Here is a 13,968-nt window from a genome sequence, read left to right as displayed (position 1 = left end):
TTCACCAGCAGCAGTGTTAACATGGCAACGTCGGGAAACACAGCCGCAGCTCCTTCTTCTGAGTGGGCGGACTTATATCCGCCCATTCAGTACAAGAAACAACCTCTCAACCTTCCAGAGGCTCCTTGTAATGCCCGCGGACGCGTCCCCCGACATCACCCTGGGAACGCGTAGACATGTTATCGTGGTGATGTAGGGAGACACGCCTCTGGAGAGCACAGTATCAGAGCCTTTCTGAGGTAAGATTAAGAGCTCTACTCAAACACAATTTTTTCCTGTTTTCACATTCTCTACATCACAATGACTTGTTAATAAAACAACAAAGACTTTCAGCTTTTAGGGCTTGTATCTACTGCAGTTTTTTTTTCCCACTGCGGACGCACGCAGCAAGGAAAAAGACACACAGAGGACATGTCACACAGCCATGCTGCGGCTGCATTTTTTTGCTGATACGGATGCGGTATCAGTAACGCTACCGTGGCCACTAACCGCATGTGTTAGTGGCAAAACAAATGCATTTTGCGCTGCGTTTGCTTCTCCCCCTTGCGCCTGTAAAAATGCGTGCTACAGGGCATTTGTGTTAACATGCACCACTGCACATTAGCATCAACGCTGGTGTTAAAATGTTTGAAATGAATAAAACTATTGAAATAAAAAAAAAAGACCGTACCCTTTTATGTAATGATGTTTACTTTGAATTTATATTAGTTCACACAAACACTCCATCCATGCTTTTGTTCCGGCCCTCCGGTCCAGTTTAAGAACCCATTGTGGCCCTCGAGTCAAAAAGTTTGCCCACCCCTGATCTAGACACCTGAGCGCCTGCTGCTTTCCCGCAAAGCTGAAGAGCCCCAAGTCCCACCCTCCAGAGCTCCCTCCCAAAGCCAAACCTCCCGGGCTGCTCTCACTTGTGGGTGATGGCCTTCAGGAGGGGCCAGAAGACAGGCTGAGGCAGAGGCTTCTGGTAGGCACTCTTCTTCCTTTTCCCCCCGGCCTCCGCGCGGATGTGCTTGGCGTGCAGGCCGTGGATAAACACGGCCTCCAGGGCGCTGCACATGGTGTTGGCATCTCCGTCTTCACTGGTGACCACTGTGTCCGAGGATGCATACTGCTTCTGCAACGCCTTCATGGATCCCACTAGCTTCTTCTTGATGACCTAGGCGGGGTCAGACGTAACACAGGCCTTCAGAATATCCCATGGTGACCCGTGGAATATAACTCTGCCTGTCACAAAATACATGCACAACTACACACGCACACACCTGTATGTATGTATCTGTATGTGCCTTCTGCAAAACTAGCACATGCTAATTATAGAAAATAAAGATGAAGCATACAGAAGAAAAGGAAAATCACACACACCATCCAGAGATACTGTTATTATTTTTGGCAAAGATATTTGTGTATCTATTTTTTTACAGAATAGTTGGATTTTTAGAGAGGAAGAGAGAGAAAAACATCGATGTGAGAGTGCAACATCCATCAGCTGCCTCCAGCGTGGTGCCCCCTACCAGGGATTGAGCCTGAAACCCAGGCATATGCCCTTGACGGGAATTGAACCGGTAACCTCCTGATGCATGGCATGGCCCCGAACCAACTGAGCCACACTGGCCAGGGCTCTTTTTTGTTTTTTAAACCAAGTGTCAATAAACTGATAGCCATATAAACCTTATGTTTAAGTAATGGCTCCATCACTGGTAATGGCGATGGGACTTGGGTAAATCCATCTAGGACCGAGGTGAGGTGTTCCACCTTAGGTTCCAGACAGAATCAAGAAGCTAAGAGGCAACAAGTGCTGCTTTAGAACAATGAGAAGACCAACAAACAGGAGTATGGTCTACATTCAGAAAAACCAGGTTTCGTCTCAGCTGTCAGACCTCAGACATTTCACCTAACCTCTCTGAGCCTCACTTTCCTCACCTGTTAGATGGAAAGAATACTTCCTGATCTGCAGCATGGAGGGATTCCTCTTTCCACTCAACCTCGTGTCCTTAATAAATGTTTGTTAAATGAATAACTTACAAAATGTACAAGTCTTCTGGAAATACAGAGTAAAGAGAGTTCTGTCAAAACAGAAGTATGTCAAAATTATCCAAGTACCCTGGCCAGCATGACTCAGTGGTTGAGCCTTAACCTATGAACTAGGAGGTCATGGCTCGATTTCCAGTCAGGGCACATGCCTGAGTTGCGGCAGCTCAATCCCCAGGGTGGGGCATGCAGGAGGCAGCCAATCAATGATTTCCTCCCATCATTGATGTTTCTGTCTCTCTCCATCTCATCTCCCTTCCTCTCTAAAATCAATCAATATATATATAGTTAAAAATTACCCAATTATTTGGAAAAGGACTGGAAGGGATTGCAAAAAAACTGGTTTGAATCGTTAGGTGACAGAATTCTGGATAAATATTATATTATTAGTTAAATGTTCCTTTTTTATAACAACTTTCATGAGACATAATATACATAGCATAAAATACTCTCATTTAAAGTATACAGTTCAATGGTTTTTAGTATATTCACAGAATTGTGCAACCATGGCCACTATCTAATTTTAGAACATTTTCATTGCCCTAAAAGGAAATACTGTACCCACGGGCAGCCACTCCCTATTCCTTTCCCCCAAACCTTGGCAACCACTAATCTACTTTCTGTCTACGGATTCGCCTGTTCTGGACATTTCATATAAATGGGATCATACAATAGGCAGCCCTTTGTGTCTGGCTTCTTTCACTTTAGCATGTTTTCTTTCATTTTGGCTTCTTTTCCTCTATGTTGTAGCATTCTTTATGCATCAGTACTCCATTCATTTGTATGCCAAATACTATTCCACTGCATGGATATACCACCTTTTATTTATCCATTCATAGATTAATAGACATTTGGGTTGTTCCCACCTTTTGGCTACAATGCTGCTAGTGTGGACGAAAGGGGCCACATGCTGACCTGACAAGCTCAGGAAGGCCTGCAAACTCTAAGACCTAAAGTAAGCACAAAGGATGGTCTGAAATTAAACTTTAACTGAAAGCAGTCATGGTGGGCAGTCACGTGGTAGGCCAATATCTTCCCTGACAAGGTCAATCTTTACTTTAACTGAGCTTATGGTCCTTTTGCATCTACCATAACATATCATTGTAATGTCAGGTAGCTTGTAACTTCCCTTTTTCCGGATCCCTCAGGGCACAACAAATGGCACCAGGGAGGAAGCCATAAATTCCCTCATTGTTGTTGACTGTTAACTATCCTGCACCCACCTAAGTAATGTGTCTATCATTTTACTTTCTATCTAGTCCCAAAGGTCCCCCCACTTTTGCTTTCTCCCGCCTCTCTAATCTATCACCAATGGATTTCATGTAACTCACCTATGTCTCTTCCTTTGATTGCAATGTATAAAAATAGATGAAAAACCGCCACTCTCTGGCGCATTATCCCAATTCGTTGAGATTCTACTTCCCAGCAGTTGCCGACAGTTAGGCTCAAATAAACTCACAAAAATTCTCTACCAGGCTTGAATTGCTTTTACATTAACACTGAACATTCACCCACAATGTTAGGGGCAAAAATAGAATATTGGGGACTAGCTATAGTTATAAGAAATATTAATCATGCTCTATTAACCGTGATTGCCTTGATCTGATTAAAGAAAGGACATTCTACCCTGGCTGGGAGTTGTATGCCCCTGGGACCTGGGAGTCAACCTTTGGAATCCCTTTCATTCTCATTCAAGAACTGTCTTATTATCATGGAAATATTAACAACCTTGGAGTCCTGCCCAAACAATGGAGTCCTGCCCCAGCCCGCCGCCCGCCCCCACCTTGCCTACTTCCCCTTGCCTGTAATTCCTACTTCCCCATGTAATCTTTGTCCTACCCCATATAAGCAGCTGGTTTATGGAGGGGGAGGGTTGGAGAGCAGATTTTTGTGGGTGACCTGCTACTCTCCCATACTACCCGCATTATTGGAATAAATGCTCATACCCCGTGACAGGCAGCCCAGACCCACTGGTTGTCCAGTTTCAACAAGTTTTTGTGTAGACATATGTCATATGTTTTCAATTCTCATGGGTATGTACCTAGAAGTGGAATTGCTGGGTCAGATGGAGCACTATGTTTAACTTCTTGAGGAACTATCAAACTGTTTCCCACAATGGCCGTACCATTTTACATTCCCACTAGCAATGAACGAGGGTTCCAATTTCTCCATGACCCCACCAACACTTATTGTTGTCTGACATTTTGGTTGTAGCCATCGTAGGGAGTGTGAAGAACTATCTCATTATGGCTTCAATTTGCATTTATCTAATATATAATAATAAAAGTGTAATATGCTAATTAGACCGGACAGCCGAACGACTTTCCAGATGTCCTTCCAGACGTCCTTCTGGAGGGCCGAGCCCCTTGGATGAATTTTGTGCATCAGGCCTCTAGTCCTTTATAATAAAACCCTAATATGCAAATCGACCGAATGGTGGAACAACCAGTCACTATGACATGCACTGACCACCAGGGGGCAGATGCTCAATGCAGGAGCTGCCCCTGGTGGTCAGTATGCTCCCACAGGGGGAGCACTGCTCAGCCAAAAGCCAGGCTCACAGCTGGTGAGCGCAGTGGGAGCCTTTCCTGCCTCTGCTGTAGGCGGGCAGTAAGGAGCGAGGGGTCCTGGGCTGCAAGAGGGTGCAGGCCGGGCTGGGGGCCTCCCCACTTCCCCTGCATAAATTTCGTGCACCAGGCCTCTAGTGTCTAATAATGGTGAGCATCTTTTCATGTACTTACTGGCCACTTATACATCATCTTTGGAGAAATCCTTCATTTTCAGATAACCTTTATTAAATCCCAACTGTTTTTTGGTAAATTCTCATTTTATCACCAATAAGATGGTCTAGAAAGGGCAGGACTTCCTCAGAGCTTGCTTCTGCTATAACTTTTTTCTCAGCCTGAGGCCTCTCTTTCCAGACAGTGTCCATACATTTCAAAGTCAGGAAAGCCAATGAAATGGCTGTTCCGTGCACCTCCTTCCCCACTCTTGATCCTCCCTTGTCACCTACCGAGATGGCATCCCGGGGGTCCACTCCATTCTCCACCACTGACAGCATTTCCACTCAGGCAGCAGCCCCCAGGGAAAAGGACATGACACCTGTTGAGACAGATGGTGGCCAGGTGAGCAAGCTCCCAACTCACCACCCCCAGCCAATCCCTAGGCCCCCAAGCAGCCAGCAGGAGGTCAGCCCATTTTACTGCAACTGAAAGAAGGGCCTCTGAATACAAAAGTACAACACTGAAAGTGGGTTTTAAGGAAGGAAACAAGGAAGGAAAAAGTCCGAGGGCCTGGATCTTGGGAGGGAAGGAGCCCTGTGTGCCAGGGATAGGCCTGCCCCAAGGAGTGGGTGGAAAGTACCCTTAACTCCACACCAAACACAGGGAATGAAAGGCTGATGATTTACATACAGAGCTGAGGGTGCAGGGGACGCTGCAACTGTCTGTGAAAGAACCCGCAGGGACCGGGAAGCCGGCCTCACCAGTTACAGTCAGGGCGGGGGCCTTGCATTCGCCCCCTCTGACTCCTGTCTCAGCCTGGTGTCAGCCGCACAGCAGCGAACAGTGCAAGGGAAACTGTTGTAGACGGTTAGACAGACAAGAGCAGAGCAAGGACGATGGGCCAGATACAGAAGGTCACCAAGGTGCAAAGCCCCAGGTGCCCAGCAATGGACAATTAACTGTAGGGTGGGACCTTGTCCCCAGGGTGACTTTTCCTCCCCTAGTATATTGCCGGTCATGAAGCTTGGACCCCTGACCTTTCCTCCCTAGAGATAACATCTAGGCCTCAGTTGTATTTCAGCTCCAGGCCCAGATAAACAACACAACCAGCCATGGCTGACATCAGGACCAACTGCTGCATTGAATAATGAACCCTTCCCCTGATGCCAGCTAATTAATCCTGAATGGACATACCTGGAAGACTACTGAATGTTCTATTGAGATCTTCTGCTGGGACCTCCCCTAAAATCTCCACCCTTAAAACGCTTAGGATGGCCCTAACCGGTTTGGCTCAGTGGATGGAGCATTGGGTCCCAGGTTCAATTCCCGTCAAGGGCATGCACCTTGGTTGTGGGCACATCCCCAGTAGGGGGTGTGCAGGAGGCAGCTGTTTCTCTCTCATTGATGTTTCTAACTCTCTATACCTCTCCTTTCCTCTCTGTAAAAAAATTAAAAAAATACATTTTTAAAAACCTTAGGACGGAGGACCCAGCGCATTCTCCTTCGCAGGAGCACGCCCGGAGCCTTTCCCTTCCAACCCCACCCTCTTGGCAGGTTACCATTAGCTTCCTCACTCCCAAGCTCCAAGGCCCTTCCTTTACCTCTATAACTTGTTCCCTACGTCCATTTCCTCCAGGAACCTACCTCTGTAATTTACCCAGTAAGTGTTCTCTTACAGTTTGGGTCTTGCTTTGGATTCTTTCCTAGCCAGAACCCAAGTACCGAGTTTGCTGGATCCAGGTTTGATCTAACCCCACTGCTCCTACCACTGCCTACAACAAAACAGCTTCAAAAGGGAGACTCTCTTGTTACTCATCTGCTTCTCCTTTGGGCTGCGAGAGTCAAGCTTGAGCAGCACAGGGACCTGTGTAAAGGGGAACAACACGGGTTCTGTGGATGGACAGGGCCACGTGCTGACCTGACAAGCGCAGGGGAGGCCTGCATGGGGCGGCCTTGCAAACTCAGAGACCTAAAGGAACCACAAAGGATGGTCTGAAATTAAGACTTTTTTTAAAAGCAGTTTATGGACGTAGTCACGTCTTCCCTGACAAAAGTCAACCTTTAACTGAGCCTATTGTCTTTGGCATCTACATCAGTCATGTCAAACTCACGGCTTGCAGGCAGTGAGTTTGACATGCTTGATCCACTAGTACATTAACATACCTTTGGAATATCAGGGTAACCTTTCATTTTACAGACTCCTCAGGGCACAACCAATGGATCAGATTAGAGACTACAAATCCTCTCCTTGTTATTGTTATTTTTATCATGTTAATGACTAACTATCCTGTCCCCACCTATGTAAAAGATGTATCATTTACTTTTGATCCAATTCCAGATAAAGTTTTGCTTTCTCCTGCTTCCCTAATCTATCACCAGTAACCCACTTACATCTTCTCTTTTGCTTATAATCTATCTCTATATATAAAAGCCTAAGTGACCATTTGACTATTCGACCAGTAGCTATGACGTGCACTGACCACCAGGGGGCAGACACTCTGACCAGTAGGTTAGCTTGCTGCTGGGGTCGGGCCAATTGGGACTGGGCGAGACTGGTCAGACACGCCCTGGATCCCTCCCACGGTCCCTCCCCAGCCCTGATTGTGCACTGTTGGGGTCCCAGATTTCGAGAGGGTGCAGGCTAGGCTGAGGGATCCCACCAGTACACAAATCCATGCACCGAGCCTCTGGTGTATAAAATAAGGTGCAAAACTGCCATTCCCTGGAGCATTTTCTCAATCCCTTGAGATTGTGCTTCCTGGCAATTGTGGACAGTTTGGTTCAAATAAACTCACAAAAATTCTCTGTAGATTTGCATGTTTCTTATGTGGACAATTCTAATCTCAATTTGCCATGAACCAGCGAGGCACACTGGGGCACTGTATCAGCTTCTCAAATGGAGGCTATGACTGTGGAAAGTGCCTAGGTCAGGGCCTAATATGTACCAAGGACAAATGGTATCTATAATCCCAGTGGATGTGGCCACAGAGAATGCCACTGTGTACATGAATATGCACAAGTAGGTGGAATCAGTACACAGGAAAATCCCTCCGGCAGGGGCTTCCTCCCAGGAGTGGTGACTGAGGGTGAAGTGGGGGTGGGGGTAGGGGCTGTGGTCTTAGTCTGAGGGGGCACCTGGGTAGCCTGGCCCCACCCCAGCCACTTGGAAAGGCCAGGACCAGGCAGCACATTCACATCTAAACAAATCTCTAGTGAGCACACAGCTGAACTTGAGGGGACACCAAAAATAAAAGCTGATTGCTGTCTCTGCTCCCCAAAACTCGTGGCCTAAGGAAGTTAATAAAACCGAGGCCTGCTAAATGAGTTTTAGACCCTTTACATATATTGCCTCATTCCATTTCTCATAACCACTCCAGGAAGGCTCTTTTATTACCGCAATCTGACCGATAAGAAATAGAGGCTGACCCAGGTCAAGGAAATTCCCAAGATCCCAGAGCTGATATGGCAGACTACCCCACCCAGGACAATGCCAACACCAGCTCAAGGGCAACCTCCGGACTCCTGAACGAGTGCAATCATCTCCCTTCTGGAAGAGGCTGGTGCGAGCTAGGGCTAAGGGTTGGGGGGAAAGGGGCAACAGGAAAAAGGGAGCAATGGGGGACTGGGGAAAGGAAGGCTCTTCAGCTGGCGACCCTGGTGGAAAAGGCTCTGATTCAATCCCTGGACTTGGCAGAGGGCAGACAGGACCCAGAGCCAACCTGGCTAAGTACGGACATGCAGAGGGAGGGAGGTGTGCACGAGGAAGGCCCTGCAGAGCCAGCTCTAGTCAGGGTGCGACAGACCACCAGGAAGAACACTGGGCCCGGGCTGCAGCCCTGTCTGCCTGCCTCACCCTTCAACGCTGTTCCTGCTCACACCTACCCAGGATCCTCAGGCCCTCCCAGGAGACCAGCTCCACACTCTGCCCACCAGGGCTACTGGGAAAAGGGCATGTGCTGTGGTGAGTCCCTCTGCAAACATGCCCCATCCTGGAGGCTGGGCTCCTTCTGGTGCAGCCCTGCAGGCCAAGGCCAGTTCTCTGGCTCCAAGGCCCTGGGCTCCATCTAACACCTTTCAGCAATTCCAGGGGCCCAAGGCCTTCCCTCAGGCCTGCCTTCTACACAGAGCCTGGACATCCAAAACTGACCTTCCCTCAGCCAGCCACAGGCCAGGCCCTTCAGGTCTTAGACCTCAACAATCTGAATGCAGCCTGGGCCCATTAAGACCTCATTAACTAATTAACTGAAAACAAGAGAGTGCTCATTGGAGGGAGGGAGGCTTATCAACAGTGGATGCTCTGGCCAAGCAGAGGCCTACTAAAAAACCAAAGTAGCGGGGTGTGGGGGGGCAATGGTAAGATATGTACACATATAATACCGTAATTAAAAAATGGGAAAAAAATAAAATTAAAAAAAAAAACTAAAAAAAACACCAAGTAGCCCTGCTGGCATGGCTCAGTTGGTTAGAGCAGTGGTCGGCAAACTGCGGCTCGCGAGCCACGTGCGGCTCTTTGGCCCCTTGAGTGTGTCTCTTCCACAAAATACCACGTGCGGGCGCGCACGTACAGTGCGATTGAAATTTTGTGGCCCATGCGCAGAAGTCGGTTTTCGGCTCTCAAAAGAAATGTCCATCGTTGTTCTGTTGATATTTGGCTCTGTTGACTAATGTGTTTGCCGACCACTGGGTTAGAGCATCATCCCAATACGCCAAGGTTATGGGTTGGATCCCTGGTCAGGTCACATACAAGAATTAACCAATAAATTTGTGAATAAGTGGAACAACAAACCAACGTGTCTCTCTCTCTCTCTCTCTGTCTCGCTCTCTCAAATCAATAATTAAAAACAAAAACAAAGTAAACTGACACTAAGAAGTCAGAGCAGGGTCAAATAAGAGACAAGTAACTGTTGCCTAAAACAAAGTGTCAGAAAAGCCACAAAATGACATCAGCACAGAAGAATCCAGGAGAAAAGCCACTGGACAATTCACAGCATAGAACTGGGACTGTGGGGTTCGGGTCACAATTTAGGTCACAACTTTCATCGTAGGAAGGCAAAGAACCCTACCCATGGTGTGGTTCCATAATGCTTCACAGAGGCAGGAAACCGGCTCAGAGGCAGGAATCAGACAACCTATGACCGAGAACTTGCTGGTGGAACCAGAACAGCACTTGGGGGGGGTCTCTCGACTGCTGAGTCTGTGCTGCCTCATCCTCCCGGTGGCCCAGCCCCAGGCTATGGGACTTGTTTCACTCCCTGTCCTCAGAACACTCTTCACTGACACTAAGAACCAAACCAAAGGGAGGTGTGGCTCCAAGGAGCCCTAGGCTGAAGGGAGTACGGAGGGACCCTGAGCAGCACTACTAAAGGGTTCTTCAAACAGCACCAGCGGCGTTTAGCAGAAAAGGTGACTTTCTGACTTTCAGGAAACTCCAAACCCTGCTAAGTCTACCTCTCCCCATAAGTACTAATTCACCCCGACATAGCTCTTCAAACTTCTCTAATCTCATCTCACTCCACAACAGTCCTGGGAGAGGAGGGTTTTACAAAGCGGACTGAGGCTCAGTACAAACAGGCCCCAGGTAGGGACCAGCATTCGCTGGTTTCCTCATTCCAAACCCTGTGCCTGTCGCTAGACCAAACTGCCCCAGGTCTTTGGTCCAAAGAGTTTCAGGCAAACGTATCACTTACACAGCCTTAAGAGGCACTCAGAAACTCCATTTATCAAATAAGGCTTAAAAACAATCTTGCTGAAATTGAGGCAGCCAAATTTCAGAGCCGTCCTTTCTTAAATGTTCTAACACGCAGTTAGGAAAGAATTGTTCTGGTTGTTTCTTTTCATTATGCTGCCTGGCCCTCTAAGTATGTGCAATTTCACTTCCTCCAGAAACCAAGGAAGAAAGAAAAGAGAAAAATGGCTTACATGAGACTTACGTTAAAAGAAGAAATGGATGACCGGCTTCACCACTTCAAAACACTCCATCTCAGTAAACAGCAACCTCCTCTCCTTAGAGACTTCTCAGCCATTCCCAACAGCCTCCACTCTATGGCCTGAATCCAATCCTGTACCTGGCTGTTCAGAACAACAGCCTGGCGTTTAAGACATCCAGCTCCTACAGTACCAACTGATGAGTCATGGTTTTCAGTTGGAAAAGAATGACAAAGTTATCGTCTGATTCAGAAAGGCAGCTGATCTTTCAGCCTTGTGAGCGATGAATGAGTAAACAGCATCTCCTTCCACCTGAAGAAAATTGGATTGCTGGTCCAGCTGGAGGGCGAGAAACTTCTAGCTTGTGACTCCCAGACCAAGGGCTAGTGGGTGAGGCCAGAAATGTGAAGTCAGTTAACACTGGCTATCTTTTTTCCTCCCTCTTTCTTTCCATTCATTTCCCACTCCCACCCCCCATATTCTTGGCCAGTACCCCTTAGGATTCTAGCAAGGGCCAAACTCTGAACGAATAAAAACAGGTACTTTACCCAGTTTATTCACCATTACATTTCTAGTGCCTAGAACAGTGCATGGCACACAGAAGGGCTCAGAAAATACTTGCTGAGTCAACTGATGAATAAAATAAAAATAAGGCTCAGGGTGGGTATCTCCCTACCACAGACTGTGGAGAGTTGAAGCATACAACTCTTCAGAGGTGGGAACTCCTTCCATTATACAAGCTACCAACAGGCTGAAAACCATTCTGATCTATCACACCTTAATGGGGAGATATTGGAGGTAGAAGGGCATTCAATTTTCAAATGAACAAGACTATAAATGGCAAGGAAAGACAATGATTCTGTTTGGGGCCCTTTTAAAATTGCTGTCAACCGGCCAATCCTATGAAGCCAGGTCACCAGAATTTGGAGGGAACATGCACTCAAAAGCCCTGATTATATAGGTTGAGCATGGGGCCTGGGACCCCAGGAATGTCCTTCTGAGACAACTAAGCTGTGTTCATAGGTAACCAAGGGGCCAAAAGTCAATGATGCAACCCCTGCAAAAAGAGGAAGCGATTCAACAGCCTCCATGCCCACCTAGGCCTCAGCCTCCCAGGACCCACTCACCTATGCTCTACATGTAATATCACCTCTGGCTCCCAGTGTTCCCAGTGTTCAGGGCTGGGACTGATCTGTTCTCAGATCTAGCCAGGAGGAGCACTGTGTGAGGTCCTTCCAGGTGCTAAGACAACACACATGGACATGGCTCTGTAACCACAGCCAATCCTGCACAGTGGTTTCTTCACCGCCAGAACACCAGCCAAAAGGAAGTGATGGTTTCTGTTGCCCCAGACTGAGTGAGCTGGATGGGTGGCCATTCCTCACCTACCAGGCATTTGAAAGATACCTACCATTCCAGGGGCCAGCACAACTATATAATAAAGAGGTGATATGCAAATTGACCATCACTCCAACACACAAGATGGCCACCCCCATGTGGACACAAGATGGCCACCACAAGATGGCCAGCAGGGGAGGGCAGTTGTGGGTGATCAGGACAGCAGGCGAGGGCAGTTGGGAGGGACCAGGCTGGCAAGGGAGGGCAGTTAGGGGTGACCAGGCTGGCAGAGGAGGGCAGTTAGGGGTGACCAGGCCAGCAGGGGAGGGCAGTTAGGGGCGACCAGGCTGGCAAGGGAGGGCAGTTGGGGGACGACCAGGCTCGCAGGGGAGGGCAGTTAGGGGCAACCAGGCTGGCAAGGGAGGGTAGTTAGGGGTGACCAGGCCGGCAGGGGAGGGCAGTTAGGGGTGACCAGGCCAGCAGGGGAGGGCAGTTAGGGGCAATCAGGCCAGCAGGGGAGCAGTTAGGCATTGATTAGGCTGGCCGTGGAGTGGTTAGGGGGTGATCAGGCTGGCAGGCAGAAGTAGTTAGGGGCAATCAGGCAGGCAGGCAGGCAGGCAAGTGGTTGGGAGCCAGCAATCCTGGATTGTGAGAGGGATGTCCCAGATGGGAGAGGGTGCAGGCTGGGCTGAGGGACACCCACACACTCCCCCTTGCCCCGTGCATGAATTTTGTGCACCGGGCCTCTAGTAATTTAATAATCCCTGGGACAGATATAGGGGACCAGATATCCAGAAAAAGCCACTGACCGAAGTGGGTGTATCTCTACTCCTCCATATCTATTTACCATCTGAGGCCCTGCACGAACCAGGCAAGCTGTTTAGTCTCTAACTGCCTGGCTGTTAGACCAAACAAGCAACTAGATTTGGCTGTAGAGGGGCAACTGGTGGGGTGGCAGGACACTCTAAACTAAGATCTCAGATTGAATGGGGGGGGGGGTGTCAAGGGAAGAATGGGTGGAGGGTTGGGGTGAAGACAACAGAAGTGAAAGGATATGGAGACCCCAGTTTAAATAAGATTGAGTGGGAGTGGTAGGAACTGAGGCAGCAAGAGCTGGGGGCGGTTTAGCAAACACTTAGGGATGGCGGATGTCTTCAGATGGAAAGGAAGTATGATAGGCTAGGAAGTTAGGGGTTGAGTCTGTGCAGACAAGATACAGACCTGGGACAGGGCTGTGATCAGAGTTATCAAGAAGAAAGGAGTGAGCTCAAAGTTTACTTTGGTGGTGGGTCTTAAGTGAGAGTGGGCAGAGGTGGGTGTTTCGGATGAGCAGGTCTTGGAAGCTGAGCTGCAGGAGACTGGGATAAGAAAGCTGATCCAGAAAAAGGCAAACCAGAATGGTGGGTCTCAAGATTTGCGGGGAGCATTAGGATTGCCAAAGGGGTTGGGGGGTTAGGATGACATGTGTCAGAGGGAGCCGGAGGAATGTAGCCGAGATCGGGGTTGGAACTGGGCTAGAGTGGGGCCAAGGGTGAGACCGCATTTACGCAAGACCGGTGGTGAGGGGGTGGGGGTCAGGGCTGGCGTCGGGTCACGGCGGGAGAAGATAGAGGGGACCGGCCGCAGTGGCAGTGCGGGCCGGAGGCTAGGACCGGAGGAGGAAGCGGGGCACGGGGTTTGGGCTGGGAAGGGAGAGGGCTCTGAAGCAGGCAGTCTCAAGGCAACCAGGGGTTCGGGATCACGTCAAGGGCCGCTGGCCCATCGCCCGTCCGCGTCTCGGCCCGCCGCCCTCCACGCCCCGACGCCTAACTCACCAAAGGAAGTGGGGAGCGGGGCAGGGGGTACTCCCGGCCACCGCAGCCGCAGAAGCTCGGACCCGAACCCGCGGCCTCCAGTTACTGACAACAGCAAGCTGCGCCCAGGGCGCCTGACGCCATCACGTCGGCTCGATGTC

General features: G+C 49.1%; 1 protein-coding gene across 2 annotated transcripts in view; it reads right to left on the bottom strand.

Moving 5' to 3' along the window:
• Positions 1 to 13,968, bottom strand: part of PLEKHM1 (pleckstrin homology and RUN domain containing M1) — a 51,625-nt gene extending 37,657 nt beyond the window's left edge. Inside the window, exons 1-4 of one of the 2 annotated variants that reach the window (XM_080679478.1) lie at positions 13,829 to 13,968; positions 10,682 to 11,059; positions 5,042 to 5,130; positions 909 to 1,156 (exon numbers count right to left, since the gene is read on the bottom strand). In XM_080679478.1, the coding sequence (XP_080535604.1) occupies positions 909 to 1,156; positions 5,042 to 5,089 (296 nt within the window). In that variant the 5' untranslated portion in view covers positions 5,090 to 5,130; positions 10,682 to 11,059; positions 13,829 to 13,968. The remainder of the gene's footprint in view (positions 1 to 908; positions 1,157 to 5,041; positions 5,131 to 10,681; positions 11,060 to 13,828) is intronic. The other variant, XM_080679479.1, reaches the window with a different exon arrangement.

The sequence above is a fragment of the Plecotus auritus genome, assembly GCF_963455305.1.
Source record: "Plecotus auritus genome assembly, chromosome: 7".
In the NCBI taxonomy this organism is placed as follows: domain Eukaryota; kingdom Metazoa; phylum Chordata; class Mammalia; order Chiroptera; family Vespertilionidae; genus Plecotus; species Plecotus auritus.
This window is presented reverse-complemented; position numbering and strand designations above follow the sequence as displayed.